At 43.8% G+C, this 23089-nt stretch overlaps 2 protein-coding genes across 5 annotated transcripts in view; one reads left to right on the forward strand and one right to left on the reverse strand.

Annotated features, from left to right (window-relative positions):
• HSPBAP1 (HSPB1 associated protein 1) overlaps positions 1–20214 on the reverse strand; it is an 88157-nt gene extending 67943 nt beyond the window's left edge. For 2 of the 3 annotated variants that reach the window (XM_041002969.1, XM_041002970.1), the window contains exons 1-2: positions 20100–20214; positions 7627–7812 (exon numbers count right to left, since the gene is read on the reverse strand). In XM_041002969.1, coding sequence (XP_040858903.1) covers positions 7627–7812; positions 20100–20166 — 253 coding nt within the window. In that variant the 5' untranslated portion in view covers positions 20167–20214. Of the gene's footprint in view, positions 1–7626; positions 7813–17793; positions 18087–20099 lie in introns of those variants that run through there. The other variant, XM_041002971.1, reaches the window with a different exon arrangement.
• A 978-nt stretch (positions 20215–21192) lies between these two features.
• The window catches only part of SLC49A4 (solute carrier family 49 member 4), an 83813-nt gene continuing 81916 nt past the window's right edge, over positions 21193–23089 (forward strand). For both annotated transcript variants that reach the window (XM_041003058.1, XM_041003059.1), the window contains exon 1: positions 21193–21831. In XM_041003058.1, coding sequence (XP_040858992.1) covers positions 21483–21831 — 349 coding nt within the window. In that variant the 5' untranslated portion in view covers positions 21193–21482. The remainder of the gene's footprint in view (positions 21832–23089) is intronic.

Below are 23089 nucleotides of genomic sequence, written 5' to 3' on the forward strand. Positions count from 1 at the left end.
ACTCAGAGGACTCTGTTGTAAGGTACACCGTATAGCCACAGAGGATCATTTTCACACCCTTTGACCCAGGAATTCTCATTCTAGGAATCTATCTGAAAGAAACCAAGAGAAACTTGGTCACGTTTTCTTTGCAAAGGTGTCATAAGCAATCTAAGTGGACAGAAGAACTTATGATACTAACATACGAGGAATATCAACAACTTAAAAAATCATTTGCTCCACTTCCAACCCATCTCCCTGCTAATGACCTGGGAAAGCAGTGGAGAAAGGCTCAAGGCCCTGGTCTCCTATGCCCGCATGGGAGATGCAGAAGCAGCTCCTGGTTCCCAGCTTCAGGCTGGCCCACCTCTAGCTGTTGCAGCCATTTGGGGAGTGAACAGGTGGATGGAATACCTCTTTGTATTTTCTTCTCTCTCTCTAACTCTTTCAAGTAAAATAAACAATTTCTTTCTCTCTCTTTTTTAAATAGGTAAAGGCCCACACAAATGTCTATCAAAGTAGTATTTAGCCAGGAATTATCTCAATAAGACAAGTGTTTTTAAAATTATCTTCCCATCCTGAAAATTTCCTATGCAGTAAAGAAACCATACTTTCAAAATAATTTCTATATTAAAATGACTTTTGTTATATACTTACTATGCACTAAGGACTATTGTAAAAGCATATGAAATCTTTGATTTTGAAAATATTTCCAACACACAGAAAAGTTAACTGGTTTGCCTAAAGTTATATAGCAAACCAAATCTGAGGTTATGCAGGCGAGCTCCAACGTTAGTTCTCTTATACTATGTCCTGATTTTTGCCAAGGAAGCATTTATACTTTACCATTTTAAATTTATTTTCATTTAAAGCTTATTTATTTTCATTTTATTTGAAAAGGAGAGAGAGAGAGATTTTGTTCATTTCACTATGTAAACGCTAGCAATAGCTAGGGCTATGCCAGAACTGATGCCAGGAGCTGAGAACTTAGTCCAAGTCTCCCGTATGGGCAGTAGGGCCAGTTTATTGGAGCCACCACGCGCTGCCTCCCACACTGGGCATTAGCAGAACCCTGAACTGGATGCACAGAAGTCAGGAATGCAACCTAGGCACTCCCAAGTGAGATGCAGGCATTCCAAGCAGGGGCTTAACAGTTGTGCAAATCACCTTCCCCTCAGAGAAATTTTATTTTCATTTTAAAAAATATCTATTTGAAAGTCATGGCTGCAGACTTTCAAATAAAAAAGCATTTTTATTTGAAAAATAAATACATGTACACACATCTTTTATAAAAGTCAGAGCTGGGCCAGGTAGGAGCCAAGACCCATGAGCTGCCTCTGGGTCTCTCAAATGGATGACAGGGGCCCAAACAATTATTTCCCAGGCCATTTGCGGAGAGCTATATGAGAGGTGGAGCACCCAGACATAAACTAGCAACTAAATGTGATGCCAACCTTGCAGGTGGCAGTTTTAACTTCTATGCCACAACACCAGAAATAACTTCATAAAGAATAAATTGGGATAGGCATTTGGCTTAGCAGTTAGGATGCCTTTTGGCATGCCTGCACTCTATGCTGGATTACTTGGGCTTGAGCCCTGGTTCTGTTTCACATTCTAGCTTCTTAATAGCATGTGCCCTGGGAGGCAAGTAGCAGGTGATGAATGGCTCGAGTACTTGGGTCCCAGTCACCCATATGGAGGACTCAGGTGGAACTCTCAGCTCCTGACTTCAGCTGGCCCAGACCCATATGTTCTGGACACTGGCAGGGTTAGGGAATATGTGCCCATGGACTACATAAGGCTTGTGAAATCATTTGGTCTGGTCCTACCAATGTTACCAAAGACAGGAATCAAAATTAGTCTCTAGCAAGCTAATTTTTAAGTTGATAATTTTGCATGGCCCACAAGTGATGCTATAAATATCCAAATATCTGTTGGCAGGGAAACAAAAGTTACTCACTCCTGACAGACAATAAATAAGTGAAAGGGAGATCTCTTGTTTCTCCTCTCCATGTGTTTTAAATAAAATAAATGAACAATTTTTAAAGTAAAAATTTATCAAAACAACTCAGCATGGTAGAAAAATAGTTGGGAGTCATGTATATAAGGGCCTGGGCATGCAGAATATACGGAGGAACTGTTATAAATCAACAATCAGAAGTCAACACTCTCCACTAGAAAACAAGCCAACAGACTCCAGCATCCACTGGTGCTCGTGTCAGAGTGGGTGTAGCACAGGTTGGGCTAGGTTTCCACTCCCACTGGGCTACATGAGAGCTGTATCAAGGTGTGGATTAGGTGTGGCTGGGTTGTAACACTCAACAGTAAGAACCATGTTGGGTGTGGGCCAGTTGGGCAAGGCTACTGTTCATGCCATGAGAGGAGGTGGATTAAGTCAGCATGGGCCAAGGAAGCACCAGTGTGTGTGAGATCTGGCACTGAGAGGAAACCTGATAGAGGAGCTTGGGGAACTCCTTTGTTAGGGCACAGTCCCTGCAGGTGAGTGCAAGAACCAAAGCAAGGAGCAGCCCAGAGCAGACCAGGTTACAGTATCCCCCGGCATATTTGTGGCTCAGGTATGGGGGTAGGCCAGGCTGGGCCAGTCTACCCACTGGCAGATCTGAGAACCAGGAAGGGGCACAGGACAGGCTGGGTCTGGCTGCAACACCAGCCAGTTCACATTAGAATCAGGACTGTGGGCTGACAGCACCAGACCGGGAGGCAGCTCCAGACAGCTAGAACAGGGGCAGACAAGACTGGGCTAGGTTAGGCTATAGCACCTGCCAGCAAATGCCGAGGTGAGATGGGCCATACCAGACTAGGCTGCAGCACCCACCAGTGCACAAGAGACTGGGGTGGGGGGTAGGTGAGCCTGGTAGGGGAGTAGTGGGGTCTCCACTATTGGGCCACTGCTCATGCTCGTGAGCATGAGAGCTGAGACTGGGGGCCAACCAGGCTTGGCAGGGCTAAAACACCTGTTAACCAATGTGAACTGGGTTACGGGCAGAGATAGGCAGGGGTAACTGACTGTATGCACTGTTACAGGCATGAGCTAGAATAATGGCAGGCTGGTTGGGTTTTGCACAGAATCAGCTGGCAAGTGCTGAGACTTAGGCCAAGTTCAGTTGAGCTAGAATGCAGAACCACCTGAAGAGTACAATATCCAGGGTAGGGAGTGGGTCCAATGGGGAGGTTGTGGGCTCATCTTGCAGGAAGCAAGGGTAGAACAAGCATCACTCCTTGGTTAGTAAGGCTATGAGGAGTTTCTGGCTGTATGGTAAGGCCTGACAGAATGTCTCTAATCACCTCATTGCTGCCTGACCCCATTGTATGGACACTTGGTCACCTCTTTGATATTTCATGTAATTCTCCTGAAGGTGTTGTTTTTCTGCCGATGTGAAATGATTTCTGTAACTGGTTTAATACTGGAAACTGATTTTATCAATCATGTTATGGTAAAAGGGTCTTTAGCAACTAAAGGCAATGAGACACAGCTAAAAGCATCCAGTAGCACAACCGAGTCTATATTGTTCCCACATGTTTTATTGTGTGCCCACTTTTGACTTGGAACTTACTCTAAGATGTATGATGCTCTCCATAAGAAATGGCTTGATAATATCTTGGAACAGATGGCGATCATGGAGGTAAAAAGAATTTGTTTACTGTGCAGCCTCGAACTGTTACAACACATGAAATGATGCATTTTGGCTTCCTGCCACGTAAAGCAGAAAATAAATGGGGAAACTTCTAAAGAGAGACAAATGTGGTAAGCCCCCAGAGGAAAACGGTTTAAAATTTCTATTTTATATTAGCACTTATATTTAGGGAAAAAATAGTTTGAAAAGATTAAAAAAAAGTTTTTTAAAGGCCCTCCCTTCATAGAAAGGCTGACTGGCCCTAATCCTTTTCACTGTCTTTTAACAAAAGAGCAAAAAAACAACGGAATCAGTGCTAGGTGAAGGTGATGGTAATTAGCAAATGATTGATTTATTTAATAAAGACCCTATTATATATGCCTTTATAAATTCCTTTCATTTATAAACTTTAATTCTGTATTCTTTTTTTTTTATTTTTTTATTTATTTTTATTACAAAGTCAGATATGCAGAGAGGAGGAGAGACAGAGAGGAAGATCTTCCATCTGATGATTCAGCCTCAAGTGACCACAACAGCTGGTGCTACACCAATCCAAAGCTAGGAGCCAGGCACTTCCTCTAGGTCTCCCCTGCGGGTGCAGGATCCCAAGGCTTTGGGCCATCTTCGACTGATTTCCCAGGCTACAAGCAGGGAGCTGGATGGGAAGTGGAGCTGCTGGGATTAGAACTGGCACCCATATGGGATCCTGGTGCGTTCAATGCAAGGACTTTAGCCGCTAGACCACTGCGCCGGGCCCAGTTCTGTATTCTTGATAGCTTAAGTAATATTAGTTTATGTTTCGTGAAAATTGGTTTTGGATATGAGTGAACCACCTGTCACTATGTAACTGCATGTGCTGCCAACTGCGGATTTCCTGGCTTCAGCTGGGTGACTACAGGTTGAACAAGTAATAGTTTGCTGAAAATGTTTTCTTTGAAGTAAAATAATGTGTTTTAGAATTGTTTTTGTAACCATTCTTTTAGCCACGAAGAAAAAGTGAAAGAAATAAAGAAGTCAGCTTTTTTGTGTTGTGCATTATGAGTATCATGCCGTAGCTGTCCACGTCTCTTCTTTACTTCCGATTCATGCACCCTTCCTGAGCTCAGAATAGCTGGAGCTGGTCTCCGGCATTCTCTGATGGGCTGCAATTCCCACTGGTGAGCATGAGAACCAGACTGGGGGTAGGCCTGGTTGGACATGTGGTGCACCCGCTGGCATGAGTATGGGCTGAAGGGTAGAGTCGGTTGGGTTGAGTTATACTTCAATGCCCAATGATGTATATAAAATCTAAATGGGACATGGGGTAGACTAGATCAGTCAACTACACACTCTGGCAGGCACAGGAACCACGGCCTGGCGGGGGGGCGGGGGGTCAGTCCAGTGGGGGTTCCTGGGAGTCGCTCTGACTGGGCTGTAGCTCCCCCTTTGGTACATGGGGGCTGACTGTGTATTAGTTAGGACTGGGTGGGCTAAGACATAGCACCCATTGGTTTGCTGAGGATGGAGGGCAGAACAAATTGATCAATTACCCCAGTAAAGCTTGACAGCAAATTTCTGTGTCAATGGAGACTTGGAGGTGGAGTATGAGACCAATTGACCTTGGAAGGATTTCCACATCCTTGGAGTGGCAATATCAACAACATCTCAGAATTATTGAAGCCACATGAGCAGAACCCTCAAAGAAATGTTCCATAATGGGGAACTTGAGATGACACTGAGTGGCAGTTTTCCATCCCCCAGGTAATGTGGCAGTTGGGAGGCTGGGCATGGTTTCTCCTCTTGTATCTCCCTTTCCCCCATACAGGAAGAAAAAAAGAAAATGTGTAAACAAGGGTTTCACCCACTACCCCCTGATCCTCAACCCTTCCTACCCTGGTCAACTGTGTAAACACTATCAAAAATAAAATTTAAAAAAAATTCAGAAAAAGTGTGTAAATAATAATAAAAAAAAATAAACCAAGACATTGAATAGAAACTGCTCTACTTGAACAGCTTTAATAAAAAAAAATAAGTAAGTAGAGGCAAAGATGTAGAAAAATTGGAACCCTCATACATTGCTGGTGGAGTGTAAAATGTTGTAGCTATTTTCCAGAAGAGGTAAACATAGCTACCACATGAGGCAGCAATCTTACTCCCAGGTATGTACCCAAGAGAAATAAAAACGTATTTCCAGGGAAACTTTCACACAAATGTTCACAGTAGCATCAGTCATGATAGCCAAAAAAAATGTACCCACTTTAATATTCATCAACTGAGGAATGAATAAATAAAATGAATATATTCATGCAACAGAACCTTCCTCAGCACTAAAATGAAACGAAAGGTACTGGTACATGCCGCAACATGAAGGACCCATGGAGACATGGCAAGGACAAGAAGCCAGACCCCCAAAGCCCACACACTGTATGAGGCTATGTCCCGAATAGGCAAACTCATAGAGACAGGAAGCAGAAGCGCCTGCCAGGGGCTGGCCGCAATGCAGAACGGAAAGATACTACTTAAGGGACACTGGGCTTCCTTATGGGATAATGCACATGTTTTGGAATAAAACATGAGTTATTGCAAATATAGTTACAACCAGGAATAGCATACAATCAAACGACTAAAATGTCGAATTTTATATAATAGGAACTTCATTTGAATAAAAAAGGGACAAATTATTTTTGCTAGAAATTTGTTTCTCACAGCCAGAGTTTCTTTTTTCTTAAACTTTTTCTTTTGTGCTTTAATATTAATCCAGAAATATCAAATTCTTTTGTTTCATCTACAGAATGGGATAATAACTGTATTGCTCTATGAAGGTTTTAAGCAGATTAACAGTTATGATGTTTGAAGCACTGACTGACACAACAGCTCTCAATCAATGTTTACTATTGGTAGAACTATTAATATTTGCAGTGTAATCAGGATTATAATTATAATTTCTATTTCTCCCCCAATTAGTATGTAACAGACACCTCAGCAAGTAGTAAATTTATTTGGCTAAAATCAAGTAGGAAAAAGCACAATCTTATGCTTATGTTACTGCTGCTGCTCTAGTATTCAATCCTCCAACACGATCAACAGTTCAGTTTCTGATTAGAATGAGAAGCTAGAGTCTCATTCATATTCATCTTGTTGTATCTGTCACAGAAGGAGGGATCTGTACACCGGAAATTAACCGTTTTATAAGACGCATTATCAGGTCAATGCGAGAGAAAGAACTTCGTAGCAGCTGACAGATCAACCAGGGAATTTTCTGGTTCTGCCTGTTATTAATAAATATTAGCAGGTAATCTGGCTTTAGTGGCGAACTACTGGGAATATTCTATCAGACTTAGTCATATTGAAATACAAGTTAAATGTCAGACCAGTATTATAAACTCGTTTAGATTAGAAACAGCGTTGTTTCTTTCCTTTATGTTCACTACACTTTAGAGGTAATGATAATTGCTCTATCTGACAATAGAGCAAAATATGTCAAAATAGAGTTTTCATGAAGAAGACATATCCAGCAAAATGTATTTGTTTGACAGAATTAAAAAACAACAACAACAAACAATGTTTCATGTTTGTGCAATGCAATCTAGGTCAGGCAGCCATAAAGCAAACAGATAAAATGACAACTGGACTAAGCACTATAAATAGTGCCTGAAGCCACAGATTAAGGACGCATTCTACTGAGTACAAGGTTCTACATGAGTCGTGAGTGGAAGACACTACCCAGTAGTCTTGGTCTTCTGCAATTACTTGGGAAGTTGACAAATATTATCCATGTTCAAGGTAAAATGATAACGTCCAGCAATATACAAATTAAACACATGAACAAATACATGTAGTTTGGGGCTATTAACCAGACTGGCCTTAAAAAGAACTTTCAGGACAAAGGGTCTTCCCAAATTTTCAAATAAAATTTCCTATCTGTGTAGGAAACGGTCAAAAGGAGAATGAGAAAGAGAGCATTCTCTACAGAGCCAAGGGAAGCAGTGTGGGGACTGGGGCAGAGCCTCTGTCATGGTAAGTGTAGTCCTACCTGAGTCTGTGCTTTGCAGCCCCATCCTGAAGCATATCTGCTTGTCACGAAGGACATCAGAAAGGTGTTCAGCAGTCCAGTGTCGTGATGGCCAATCCAAAACCATGTTACAGAAGACGGCAGGTTGTTGCAAAGACATCATGACTTCCTTGGCTTTCTCTGGAGTAAAAGGTTTGATATGCTCACCTGGGGAAATAAATGAATCAAAAGAACAGCAGCTACAGAATTATACAGGTATTTTATATAATATAAGGGAAAACAGCTAAGATTGTTTCTGCTATGGCAAAGCTTTCTAGGCAAACAAAGTGTATTTACATTTCATTTACGACTATTTACATAAATATTTGGCCTCAAAGGACCATAATTATTCCTCATATTAAATTTTAAATGTTGGCAAATACAATTTTCAGTGTCAGAAATAAAGTTTTCATATTTTTTCTTAAGAAAAAGGCTTTCCCACCAGTTCTTTAAAGTAGTTAAAACAAGCAGTTTTTTTTTACATAACAGTATTTCTTAAATAGAAGATTATGTAACAAGTCCTGAGGGAAACTACTCCAAAACAACCAGAGTTGCTGGGTCATCAACAATTCTACTTGCAGAATCACATGTTTATGCCAAAAAGACTACTCAATTAATACAGTACACAATCTTGACAGAGGAGGATTTTAATTGTAAGAATAAAAGATGTGCTAGGATGGAAAGCAGTGATAATTAAGAGGCCATGCCCAAAGAAATTATGTGGTTTACAGGGTACTCAAGTGAATTGTACTGAATCACAGAATATTAATACAAGATAATATTGGGTTGGATAGTAAGGATCGGATTTTTGAAAATTAAAGAACGAGTAAATTTCCCTTTAAAAATATCTTAAGATAAAAGATCTGGGGGAGTGTTAGAAAAAAGCAAGCTACTCTGATGCTCAAAGCATGTATTTGTGGTTCCCACGAACAATCAGCTAGCCCTCTATTTTGGGTACATAATTTGTAGTTAGACTTAATTCAAAAATTGGTAAAAGTTGATCAAACTTTTCCATGACCCAACCTATTCTAAACTGATAAAAGGAACAAGAGTAGGAGAAGGATTCTTCTTAAAGAACTTGAGTAATTTCTGCTTGTCTAGACTCAAATTGTTTAAACAAATAAAAAAAACACAATAACTTGAATCAACTTGGCCTTCTTTCCAAGACCAACAAGGGCAAAAACTTAGAATCCCTTCCTGAGCTCTCAGTGGAAGTGAACAGACTCTGTGCCTTCCGCACCTAACAGTGGAGAACAAACAGGGAAAAGGCAGAAAAGTTGAGGGGCTGCACACAGAAAGAGGGAGAGATGAAAAAAATCTTCAATGTCAAATGACCCTGGCATGTCGGAGAGCCCCAGAAACACATAACATGATGTGACCAGGAGTGAAATCTGCTTTTCTTGACCTAGTTGAGCTTGGGGCAATGCACACACAATAGCTTCACGTTCAAGGCTTTATCCATACTGGCACACATATACAAGGCTACATAGAATGGAATGCACCAGACCCTGCCAGACATGAAGTGGTGCATGGCTTCCACATGTATGAAAGTGAACAGTCATTTTTTTTTTCTCATTACATAAAGTTTTGCCATACTGCTGCAGGAAAGGCAAAAATTCTCCTCTACCCATTTAAGTCTCTGGCAGGTTCATAGGGAGAAAAACACACAAATTTCACTTAGTAAATTTGACATGTACATGGAAATCCCCTCAGGAAAAAGAAAACAGAATTAAGGTTACGGTCAAGCACTTACACCCTAAGTTATTCAGAGGTGTTAATTGTGAAAACATTGCAAGACAAAGGGATATGGACAAGGGTGGTTAATGTAGGAAAGTGAATAGGAAGGTGAGGGTTAGTCAACAAGACTTGTTTGTACAGTTTCACCCAGACTGGTCTCTGATACTTCCCCTTTCCTCCCTCTCCCTAACACAAGGACACCTGCTGCAAGGGGAGTTTTATCTCCTGCTTTGGGGAAGAAAATGAAAGGGCAAAGGTGCTCTTTGCACATCTTTCTTTCTAAAGGGCTGATGATTTAAAATATTTACATAAGTGAAATCTTGGAGGAGGTATTTTTTTAAAATCTTCTACACTAAGAAGATAGAACACATTCATAATACATTCTGTTGTTCATGACACATAACTTGGAACTGTCCTTTGGGAAATAACTAGAAAGATGAACCAGAAGTCTCAGTAAATCATTCACTATTCCAGAGATGGACGGTATAGAATTGAACTTTAACCTACTCATCATAAGCTGAATCTGTAACTCCCTAGATATTCTGACATATTAGATATGGTATGCATACATACACACACATATATATGTGTGTGTGTGTGTATATATAAAATGTCTACTACTACTATCTAGAGTGGAACCGGAAATACAAGTCAAAGCTACAAAACAGGAAAGCCTTTAATAAATTGTGCCACAGCAATCCATGATATATTTATTACAGATAAAAATAAGAGCTCTGTAGAAATAAGTACAGCATGAGACAGCAGCAGGGAGCAGGAACAGAAACTGATTCAGGGAACTGTTCCAACCCAAGTAAGAAGTGGGTTAATAAGGCCCTATGCAATGAGGAGAGGCAGTGAGGAAGGCAGAGATGGTAGAGATGGAGAACTAAGAGATTAACAACAAAGACTACTAGAAACAGATGCAGCCAAAAAGAAGACAGAGGTTTCCACACTTCATGATTTACCAGAAAAGTCAGAATAGCTCACTCTGTCAGGAAGAGAATGAAAAGTTTCATTTTGAAGATGGTACTTATAACACCATGTATTGACCTGCATAATTTCTTATTGCTTATCATGTACTGGTACATGCATTAAACTACAGGTGTTCATCTTATCCTTTAAGAAGCCTATAAACCAGAGATTGAAAAGGCACTTTATATCCTCCATTGCAAAGATGAAATGGAAGCTTAAATGTCACACAAATACCAGATCCCCATATTCCAAGTCCAATGTTCTTTCCACTACCAGAGAATTTAAAATGTGGCACTTAAACTTGGATTGAAAACTCAGGAGAGAAGACTATGAGCTGAAAAGAGATTCAGAAAAGCTTAAGATCAAATCATAGAAAATCATGCATGCTTTGGGCAGAGAAGGATGTTTTGTGGAGGATGTAGGAAGAGGTTTGTTAAACCTGTAACAGAAATTGCCAGTTGCCCACCTACCCAATACACATTCATTTCAGAACAGTACTCTGCATGGGAAAAACTGTTAAAAAAAACTGCATTTCCCAGATGCCTTTGTAAACAAGAGCAGCCAGAGATGGATCTGGGAGTTGCTGAGTCAAACCTTTTGTCCTTATTCTCTCTCCACTGATACGTGCACCAGTGCACTGCCTGGAAACAAGGCAAGGTTGTTAGCCATCTTGGAAGACAAAAGAAAGGACCAGAAATTCACAAGCACTGGTAAAAAGAATGCAAAGAAGTCCACCTTTGTGCCACAGATGCATCACCAGATGACTTCTAACTCTAGAACGTAGAACATAAAGTCAGAAGCTCTAGGGTCAGGATTTGTTTCTGAGGCTTGCTATTTTCAAGGACAATCATGTCTTCTTGATCTAGTACTCTGTGGTTTGGGCTGGAAATATCATGGCTGGTCTGAGCCCCCACAGCATTCTATCAGTTCTGAGGCAATACACTTGCAAAATATTCACTATTTTAGAACTTCACAGAGCAGAGAAAAACAGACTCATCAGTGTCTTGGGGTTAGGGATTTATTTATCCTACTTATTCTGAACCAGAGATGATACACATAGCATGACTTTGGACACTCCCCAAGAGGGTCTCCTATTTGGGAAGATACATCTGACTACAAATATATACACAGGCATTAGTAATACTTGAGTGCTGTTTCAATAACATAGTTTCACAGAAGTAACAATTTTTCTCTAATACATATGTACATACATATTAGTATTTAATGATCTGATCTAAACATCCCAAACCCTCCAGACATTCTTGTGCAGCAGACTGACTTCCAAAACCAAAATTTGCTGAGAAAGTACTTTGCCTGCTGACCAATATATATAAAATGCATAAACATTGCACCATGAATAAAAAGTGCTGTAAAGGATAAAACAGCAGAACATTTACCCTAATGGGAAATTAACATAGTTCCAGAGTTTCAGGCCCATCAGTGAAATAAAATAATCAGCTGGGTGTGAGATAAAACTAATTTGGTTTCTGATAGTTTAGTCAACAATGAACAGGACCATTAAATTAACAACCATAAGTATAACAATTTCCTTTTAAAGAAGAATGAAATGCTGCATGCTATTAATTAAATAGCCTAGGTTTGCACCCAGTCATTCCATCCCAGGAATATTTAAAGACTTATATATAATTATGAAGCAACCTTAACAGCCTTTAAAGAGTAAGTGAATTTTGGCCTAAACTGCAGCAAGCAGCACATTTTAACCAGATAACTTGCAAAGTGCTGAAGAAACTGATTAGAGGTCTAGGTGTTGTACAATAGTGCTGTCTCCCTCCAAGTGTATCATATCATTTAGTCTATCGGTTTTGGCCTTGGCTCCAATCAAACCTTTGGACATGATGAAACACCATCAGAAAGCAACTGTCTTATTCTCAGTAGTTTCTTAAAAAGATCTGTTTATTTGAAAGAGTTGCAGAGAGAGGGAGAGACAAAGAAAGACCTTCCATCTGCTGGCTTATTCCCTGAATTGCTAAAAATGGTCAGCGCTGGGCCAGGATGAAGCCAGGAACCAGGAGCTTCCCCCATGTGTATGGAGGGGCCCAAGGACTTGAGCCATCTTTTGCTGTTTTCCCAGGCCATAAGGAGGGAGGTAATTAGAAGTGGAACAGCTAGGATTTGAACTCCAGCATTGCAGGCAATGCTTTACCTCATACCTTAACATTGGCCTCTCGGTAATTTTCTAAAAAAGATTTATTTTCAACGAAAAGACAGACTTACAGAGAGAAGAAATGACAGAGAAAGATCTTCAGTTCACTGGTTCACTCCTCAAATGGCTGCAATGGCCTGAGTTGAGCTAATCCAAAGCCAGGAGTTTCTACCTGGTCTCCCACACCAGTGCAGGATCCCAAGCACTGGAGCCACCCTTCACTGCTCTTCTGGGTCACAAGCAGAGGGCTGGATGGGAAGTGGAGCAGTGAGGATCTGAACCAGTGCCCATATGGGATTCTGGTGTGTACCAGTCAAGGATGTACCCACTAAGCCATTGCGACAGTTTTTTTTTTTTTTTAACTCATGCAGTACATGATCATTTGAAGCCTGTTTTTTCTGAAACTGCTAACAATCTGGCTTCAGTCAATTAACACCTAAACTGGATTTCTCTCTAAGATTTAGAATATAAAACAAAAATATGCAACACCTACCAGCTTACTAAATATTGATAGAACAAACACAACAAAGACAAAGTCTTTAAAATTAAACTAATTTGCTTCTCATGTCAAGATACAATTCTCTCCAATTCCGGTTTATCTCTATTGCTATTATTTCTTTAAAATTCTATTTATTTGAGAGGCAGGTAAAGGAAGAGAGAAAGAATAAACAAGCACACTCCCACCCACTGATTCACTTAGAAATCTCTATGAGTCAGGGGCCGTGCTGAGCTGGCACCATTACTGCTGCCTTCCAGAGCCTGCATTAGTAACCGGAGGCTGATGGCAGGAGCCAGAGCCAGGAACTGAACCCAGACACTCTGAGAGGGGACATACGTGCCTTAACCAGTGGGCCAGATAAGCCCCCAATATAATTTTGATGGAAAAATTACTAATATGAAAAAGTTTCAGAAGGTGACGAAAGAGTAAGTTGCAAATGCAATGCAGAGACTCACTACAGTGATATGGCAAGAATAAAAAACTGGTAGGGTGAGATAATTCTTTTTGGAATATATGTACGTGCATGTATATAATGGCTTCATCAATCCGAAAACTACTGTATATATACTGAAGAAATTTTAAACCATCTGGAATGGTAGATATTAGATTAAAAATAATAATCGTTACAACTAGTTCAAAAATAAACCTTAATGGGATTATACAAATGCAGTCTAACCAAATGACTGTTTTGTACTGAAGACTAAATGGGGATTTTGTAGCCATTTAGACATTTTAAAATGTCCTCAAAAACTAAGAAAGTTCTGTCAAAAAGTAATTTGCTGCTTAGGCAAATTTCCAAATAGTCATAATCCTGAACCACAAGGCTGATAATCCTGAATTAAAAAGGTGGTGTTCTGCCACTGTTAATGCTGAGGCTGTCAGGACACAGTCTTGCCAATGCCAATGCTGGGCGTGGCTGTGAACACCTAGCCAGGCTCAGCTTGACACAGGGACAGTTATGTCAGAATAGTTATCAATGGGTTACTTTTCATCCTCTTATAACTCTTGCTTAGCTAATCCACAAAATTTGACTTTTCCTCAGAAGACAGTTTACAAGATAATACTTCTAAACTCAAAAGTCATTCTTGTCTTGAACCTAAAGCAAGGAGAAAAATAAATTAAGAGAAGTTAGCACTAAAAAGATTGTATAAAACACAAACAGACTTTACAATGCTCCTAAACATTTTCAAAATTCCTACCAGAATGTTCCCACCTAACTCTAGCCTCCTCTAAGTATGTTTTCTATAACTGAAACAAGCTGGTTATTTTTTATTGTTTATTTTAATAAACTGGTTATTTGAATCTTACTTTTCATTAGACAGTCAACAGTAAGGTCTCAAAGATAAGTGCACAGGCACATTATTGGCAGCACCATGGTAAAAGCCAAATGGTAGAAGCCACCCAGAGCCAGACTGATGAGTGCTACACACAATGAACAGGAGCACTGATCAAAACGAAGCACACCTTGTCACAACGCAGAGAGACAGAAATTAGCCTAGGTCCCTGAAAGAGGTCTGCACCTGCAGAAAGGAATGTGGCAGCCTTGAAAGCAGCCCAGTGTTTACACTAAGAAGTCTTGCTTACATCCAAGTAACTTCCTAGGTAGTCCCCAGCCTTTGCCCCTAAGACAGAACCTCAGGAGAGTCCTCTGCCCAGTCTGGGTAATAAAACCTTGGAAGGTAGTTCATGTATAACACAACTAGCAACCCTTCTGGCAAAACAAGGTAGGGGGAAGGAAGAATGATAAGATGGCCTGGGACCTGGTCCCTTGCAGGCCCCAATCTTCAATGCAGACGTGTGCTCAGCTTTCCGTTCTTGCTGAGATGCCCACCTGGTCTGTCAGGTATATTTTCTTCATTAAACCTTGCCGTCGTGCTCACCCTAGGGCTGAATGGCTGGGCACTTTTGGATTTGCCTGTAGAGGTGCCCATCAGTTCTGACAGACACACTGTCCCCTTCCTTCCTTGCTCACCACTCTTGTCTCCCGCTTGAAGCTCTTTTCTAGAGAGAAGACAAGCACCTCTATTCCAGATACTTTCTATAATCTTCTCCGTAAACAGACAAGCACAGCCAGGACAAATGCAAAAGCCCATCAGAAAAAACGATGGTAACCTCTGTCTGAAAGGCCGAACCAGACTCAACTGTAGTTCTTCATTTCACCTTGGCAATGCCTTGCTCTAACACTTGTGAGAAGCAGAAACCCCATGGTCTCTTTCTTCCTCCTGTCAGCATCTACTTCCCTTCTGCTGATCATCCTTTTTCACTTGTGACCTGGGTCCCCACTTGCAGTGTAGTTGACTGGCCTCCTCTCCTGCCTCTGGCCCTCCCACCTACAGGCCTGCGGCTTTACTCTACTCACCCGCACTCAGCCTTACTCCCTCTCAGACGCTGAGACCCTGATGTGTAATATTTATATTCCAATCAACTGTACCCTACCTTGTGGCTGCATCTAACAACTCTGCTTCCTTGATAGTGGTATTTATAACATGACTGAGGATGTGATTTAGAAGGCCTTTCACCTCTTTATGTGTGCATTCAAATATTTTGTGATCACAAGTGGTAATATTTGTTCAAAAATGAACTTTCCTAGGACTCCTGCTGTTTTCATTACTGTGTTTAACATACTCTCTTACCTGCACCTGTTTAATGTATGTCTGCTTCCTTCCCTACACTCTCATCAGCCATATCTAATTCAAGGCAAGATCTTCGCTAACAAGACGATTTTGCTCATTCAGCTCATTATAAACTGGATAATATATATATATATATTATATTATTATATCAGATATATATATATATATATATATCAGAGTCTCAAAGATAAGTGCACAGGCACATTATTGGCAGCACCATGGTAAAAGCCAAATGATAGAAGCCACCCAGACTTATATCTTATATAAGTCTTATATCTTATATAAGTCTTATATCTTATATCTTATATATCTTATATATATATCAGAGTCTTCTGAAGTGCTGTTTCAGGACAGAATGAGTTAAAAATAGAGCTGTAAGTTCCAGACATAAGATAAGATTCAGGGATCCTCTGAGACAAATATTTGGGGTTGCCTGTAAAAATCTGTGTGTATTGTGCGTATTTTTCTGGGGAGCAAATCTATACTTCACATCAAATGTTTTTCTTTCTTAGGAAATGAATGTTTTCTACATCAGACATTCAGGGCCATGGTAAGAGGTTGCGGGGATGACTACCATCCATCAGAACCCCGGGTTCCAACATGCCCGAGGTTCTGGTTTCCTGCTGATGGGCTTCCTGGGAGGCAGTGGTAATGGTTTAAGTAGCTGGGTCCCTGTCACCCACATGGGAGGCCAGGATTGCATCCCAGTTCCTGGAGTCAGCCTGGCTCACTGCTGTGGCAGGTATGTGTCAAGTAACCAGAAATAGGGGCTCTGTCTTTCTATCCCTCTCTCCTTGTTTATCTGCTTTTCAAACAAACAATAAACAAACAAACATCTTCCTCAAAAAGTTAAAGTTACCACATGATGCAGCAATTCCAAGCTTAGATAGTTGTCCATGAGAACTGACAATATATATTCACACACACACACACACAAATGTTCACAGCAGCACTGCTCATACAGCCAAAAGTGGATCCGTCAACTGATGAATGGATAAACAAACATGGTAGATGCACACAATGGAATATTATTCAGCTATAAGAAAGAAAGCAAGTGTTGATGCATGTTACAACTTCGAAAAACCTTGAGAAACAAGGTTATGTGAAAGAAGCCAGACACAAAAGGACACACAGTGCATAACTAGTACATGAAATATCCAGAAGAGGAAGAGCTATAAAGTCAGCATAGATCAGTGGTTACCTGAATCTGGAGGAATGGGTTTCTTGTGGACATAGATAAAAATATTCTGAACTACAGTAGTTAGAGCTGCATAACTTGTGAAACATCAAACTGTATGTTCTCAAAGGCTGAAGTCTGTAGTATGTGAATACAATAAACACAAACCTTTAGCATCCTCAGCTGCCTGCCCGATACCTGCTTTTGCATCATCCTCCATACCTAAGCTCCACATGGTCACATTAAAGCTCACTGTTGCTCCTCTACTTCACATTGCTAGTTTATACCTAGGCTTTCAGAATGCAATCTTTCTTCTTTAAAGATTTATTTAAATACATAAAAGACAGAAGTTACAGAGAGAAATATCTTCTGCCCATTGGTTCACTGGGTGGGTTCAAAGTCAAGAACCAGGAGCTTCTCCCAGGTTTATCATGTGGGTAGCAGAGGCCCAGGCCACTTGGACCATTCTCTGCTACTTTTCCAGGAACCCCAGTAGAGCTGGGAACATTACCCAGTGCCCACATGTCCCAGGAAGTAGCTTTACCCCCTATACCACAATGCTGGCCACAGACTGGAAAATCTCACAAGTCATCCCCAGTTTTGGTTCTTTTGCTTTTGCTTTTGTTTTTTCCTCTTGCTTTCAACATCACTTGGCTGGTACTTTCTATTAATAATGAAAATAGTCACCGTTTTGGAATACTTACAGTATGCTGGATGACCTGTCATGTTGTGTTTACGTTTGTAATAACAATTGTGCATTTTGCAGAGGAGGATCCAGGGCTCATCCTTTGGCCTTTCTCCTTCTGCCCGACCACCCTTCACCACAGTGATCTGCCTCAAACTAGATCTGATCATGTTGCTCCCACACCTAATGCACCTCAGAGCCTCCCCCACATCTTCAAGTCCAGGCTCAGCAATGGGCATGAAGTCACCCTTCAGGACTTCTTCTGTTTTCACTGCTCCTCACATCAAGTTCTTTCCATTCCTGGCCTGGAGAGACACACCACAGCAAACACGAAGCCAAGTATCAGGCAGATTCACTAGTAGTTTAGGGGAGGAATGTAGACATGCTGCAGCAGAGTCTGGGTGTGCAAGAAGACACCAGTAGACAGAATAAATGCAGGATTGGCCTGACTCTCAAAGTTGTTAGCTCGAAATAAGAAGTAAAGATAGAAAGGATCTGGAGTTTGGGGAACTGTGGTTAGAGACAGATCTGAAAGATGTTGGGCCCATATTGGGTGACGAGTCACGAGGTGGGCCATTTCTTTCTTTCTTTCTCTCTTTCTTTCTTTCTTTCTCTCTTTCTTTCTTTCTTTCTTTCTTTCTTTCTTTCTTTCTTTCTTTCTTTCTTTCTCTCTTTCTTTTTGTTCTTTCTCTTTTTCTTTCTTTCTTTCTCTCTTTCCTTCTTTCTCTCTCTCTTTTCGTTCTTTCCCTTTTTCTTTCTTTCTCTCTCTCTCTTTCTTTCTTAGATTTGCCTATTTTCTTATTGGAAAGTCAGATTTTACAAAGAGGAGAGACAGATCTTCTATCTGCTGGTTCACTCCCTAGTGAACGGCCAGAGTGGTTGCAACGGCCAGATGTGATCTGATCTGAAGCCAGGAGCCAGAAGCCTCCCAGGCATGTGCAGGGTCCCAAGGCTTTGGGCAGTCCTGGACTGCTTTCCCAGGCCACAAGAAGGGAGCTGGATGGAAAGTGGAGCAGTCAATACACGAACCAGAGTCCATTCTGGAGCATACAAGACAAGGACTTTAGTTACTAGGCTATCCTGCCGGGCTTGCCATTTCATTTTATATACAACAGGGGTAGGTGTAAAGAAAGTAAAACCTGGGGGGTGGCTTTTAATATGATGACTCAATGGCCAAATCCTCACCTTGTACTTGGTCTTAGTCAAGAAGCAAATTCTCACCTTGCAAGCATCTGGATCCCATATGGGTGCCAGTTCGTGTCCCCACTTACCATCCAGCTCCCTGCTTGTGACCTGGGAAAGCAGTAGAGGATGGCATAAAGCTTTGGGACCCTGCATCCACGTGGGAGACCTGGAAGAAGCTGCTGGCTTTGAATCAGCTCTGCTCTGGCCATTGCAGCCATTTAAGGCGTGAACCAGCAGATGGAAAATCTTCTGTCTCTTGTCTTTGTAAATCTTATCTGCCTTGCCAACAAAGAAAGAAATTGAAAGAGAGAGATAGAGGAAGGAAGGAAGGAAGGAAGGAAGGAAGGAAGGAAGGAAGGAAGGAAGGAAGGAAAGAAAGGAAAGGAAAAGAAGAAAAGAAAGAAAGAAGGAAAGAAGGAAGGAAGGAAGGAAAGAAAGGAAAGGAAAAGAAGAAAAGAAAGAAAGAAGGAATGAAGGAAGAAGGAAGGAAGGAGAGAAAGAAGGAAAGAAGGAAGGAAGAAAAGAAAGAAAGGCAAGGAAAAGAAGAAAAGAAAGAAAGAAGAAAAGAAAGAAAGAAGGAAGGAAGGAAGGAAGGAAGGAGAGAAAGAAGGAAAGAAGGAAGGAAAAAAGGCAGGCAGGCCGACCTTGGGTTCATCCTGAGCACGGTCCAGAATAAGAAGTGGGAAGGGACAAGAGAATAGTGTATTTCTCAAGAAACAGCTCCCAACAGTACATGAATACATTCAAAACTGGATATGGGGTGCAGTGGACAGAAAATGCAAAGATCGGTGCATGAGAGGTATTCATGCAGTCTTTCTGGCATATGTACGCGAGGGAGGGATCTAACAGCAGGAGAGAGTGGTCAGCAGGCCTAGCTCCAGCTTGACTCTGGCATTTCCATCTCTAGACAACACCCACCATGCGCTTCCCTGCCTGCTTGTCGCTCATTCACTCTTCAGCAGCACTGGTTTTCGCTACCAGGATCCCTCCGGATGGCGCAATGCTGGCGGGACACAAGGGGCCACACGGACTAGTGACACCCACACGAGGTGTCCCACGAGGCAACATCCAGGCCGGGTCCCGACCGGGTCCCAGTGCAGTTAGTGCAGTTACCCAATGAATGCCGACAGGGATGCACAGGCTCTGGGCTTGCAAACCTCTCGCCTTCACTAAACCTGGGTCCCACCAAAACCGTCCCCTCTGTTTATCTCCAAGCTCACACACTTCACCATAGCCCCGTACATTCAAAACACCCCGCAACTTGGCGGGGTCAGCAGCCCAGTCCGCGAAAGCACACGTTCACCACACAGCAAACTGCCTTTCTTCCCAGTCTCACTTCCAGGCCGGAGGGACTCGGCGGCGCCAAGCGAAGCCCTACGGTCGGACCTCCGCGGGACACCTACCTCCCTGGGCCTTGCCCGCTCCAGTCGCGAGGGTCTGGGACGCGCGGGGATCCGAGCCTGTCGCCATGGCGACCGCGAGCGAGCCCGGCAGCGCCGACCCTCACGAGCCACGCCGAAGTTCCCGAACCTCCCGGCACCGCCCGCGCCGGCGTGACGCGCTCGGGGGGCGGAGCCACGCAGCTGTGTTTGGATTGCCGAGTTGTTGACACACAGCGCACACGTGGCCTGGGCTGGGCGCTGGTCCCTTCCTCAGACCTTAGCCTGCCCACGCCGGATCCTTCCCCGGCTCTGCTTCTGCTTCCCTGTGCCTCGGCTTCTCCTCCAGCACCCCCAGAGGATCGGAGTGCTGGCTTTGTAGGGCGGCCGAATGGATGGGGCTGAAGCCTCAGGTGCTTCTCTTCCTCCTCTGTCGTCCTGCCAGCAGCAATGTGACTCCACCTGTTTTCCGTGACTCCCTGGAAATACGAGCCTCGGGCAGTGTCCCTGACTGCGTTCCAGTGACTCAGATGGCTTGGCCTGGGTGTCCAAGGACGCTGACAGACACCTGTCAGGCTTCTGCGTGTGTGTATCAAAATCAGCAGACAGCTGTGCTCGCCAAGAGATCAACAACCTACTCCCTTCCCCGTCCTTTCTTCTGATTGACTTTCCGTCTGGTCAGAAATCAGAACTGGAAATGTATCTAGGTCCCTCGGTGGGGGACGGGGCTAGAACCCCTTCACCCTCAACTGACGTCTTTCTTTGCTGACTTAACTATCTTTCTTGGGTGTGAGTGAACACGGCTAGTTTATGATCTCTCCTTGGACAGGTCAGACACAAAGACCGCGGATACAACTGGGGCGGTGCTTGCTGTACACAAAGAACAAAGAAATGACTGACGGGAGATAATCCCCTGGGGTCCCCTCCATCCTGTGTCTGTCTCCCCCGGTAACTTCTAAAGTTATGAAAACCGTAAAAACGGGCGTTCACCCCGCCTAGAAGGCGGCAAGGGGCTGAGCCACCTGAGGTCACCCAGTTGTTGAGTAAACACACGCAGTAAACTTTGGGGCACTTCCACTTTTGGGGCTACTACAGGCTGCTGGCCCGACCTCCTGCAAGACTCAGCCTTCCTTCTCGGGGCCCGCACGCGCTCCTCCCTCCCGGACCTTGGCCGGGGACGTGGCGGGGACCCCGGCGGGGCCCTCACCCGCAGCCAGGGCGGACCCCGGCCTCCTCCCTCCCGCCCCGCCTCTCGCTCGCGCAGGCGCAGCAGGCGCAGCCGCGAGGCCGAGGGAAGCCCACACAGCCAGGGACAGAGCCTCCCGCCTCGGCCGGGGGTGCGGTGTGCTGGCCGGCGACGACCGGGAGCGACCGCGTCGGGCGGGCCCTCGCGGGCTGCGCGTCGCCATGGGCTCGGGCTGGAGCAGCGAGGAGGAGCGGCAGCCGCTGCTGGGGCCCGGGCCCGGCGCCGGGCCAGCGACTGGCTGGAGAAGCCGGGAGGCGGCGGCCGCGGCCGCGGCGCTGCCCGTGGTGGCCCCGGGTCCCGGGCGCGTGTACGGACGGCGCTGGTTGGTGCTGCTGCTCTTCTCGCTGCTCGCGTTCGCGCAGGGCCTGGTCTGGAACACCTGGGGCCCCATCCAGAACTCGGCGCGCCAGGCCTACGGCTTCTCCAGCTGGGACATCGCGCTGCTCGTCCTCTGGGGACCCATCGGTTTCCTGCCCTGCTTCGCTTTCATGTGGCTCCTGGACAAGAGAGGTGAGGAGTTCGCGGGGGGCCCGGCGGGTGCTGCCGCTGCAGTTCCTAGGGGCACAGGCACCTGCCCGCCTCCAGGCCTGCCAGCCACCTCCCTCGCTCAGCTCATCTGCTCATGGCTCATCGGCGGGGTAGTGTGAGGAGACCTGGTGTTATTGACATCTCCCTGCTGACTTAGGAACCCTCCGTCCCCAGGGCAACGAATGTGGGAAGCCTGCTATTGTATTGTACTTTATTATTATTATTTTTATTTTATTAAGGTTCCCCGTGTGGCTACACACAGGATTTTGATCAAGTTGTTTCTTATTGTGGACGTCAGCGCATTCTCGCGCACGTGCCGGGTGTGCGTTTGACGCCTGACCCAAATGACTAACGCTTCCACTTCAAAGGGATTTGGGGTGTCTGGGATGAAAAGTCGGATATCAGAGCAGTGATGCCCAGATGTCAGGAAGTAATGAGTTGTTTTTGTGCAGGGATAGACGACTGTGGCCTGGGAAGGGACGCTCTGCCGTGACTAGTTGGTGCTGGTGGCAGTTTTGTGGCTTTTTGGCTGAAGGCTGTGGCTCTCAGACAAAGCTGGTGGATAGCCCTATCTAGAGGGGCTTTCTGGACCCTGGGCTTTACCACTTGCTAAGGGGATTCCCTGAGAAGGGGAAGGAGGTGGAGGCAGGAAACTCAAGGCCGTGAATTGCACTGGAGAAAGTGTGGGCTTGGGATTGTTAGGGATGCTCCGGCCCCTTTATGTTTGATGGTTGGATCGTGTTGGGGAACCATGTGGTATGATTCATGAGTTCATATTCTGTAAATTTTGCTGAAATGAGTCCTTTAGACATGTTTGGGAAGTTGTCCGCTGGAGCTGCTGTGATGAAATACCACTTACTGGGAATCTTAAGAAGAGCAGATTTGTTGCTCAATCGTGGAGCCTGGGAAGTCCACCGTGAAAATGCCAGGAGAGTCCATAACCTGTGAGGGCTTGCTCACTTTTTTTTTTTTTTTGAGATTTACTTATTTTAATTGGAAAGCAGATATATGAAGAGGAGAGAGAAAAATCTTCCATCTGTTGGTTCACTTTCCCAAATGGCTGCAATGGCCAGAGCTGAACCAATCTGAAGCCAGGGACCAGGAGCTTCCTCTGGGTTTCCTATGTGGGTACACAGTCCCAAGGCCTTGGGTCATCTACTTTCCCAGGCCACAAACAGGAAGCTGGATGGGAAGTGGAGCAGCTGGGACACGAACTGGTGCTTATATGGGATCCCCGGGA

The sequence above is a fragment of the Ochotona curzoniae genome, unplaced genomic scaffold, assembly GCF_017591425.1.
Source record: "Ochotona curzoniae isolate NIBS_2020 unplaced genomic scaffold, NIBS_Ocur_1.0 scaffold_2587, whole genome shotgun sequence".
In the NCBI taxonomy this organism is placed as follows: Eukaryota; Metazoa; Chordata; class Mammalia; order Lagomorpha; family Ochotonidae; genus Ochotona; species Ochotona curzoniae.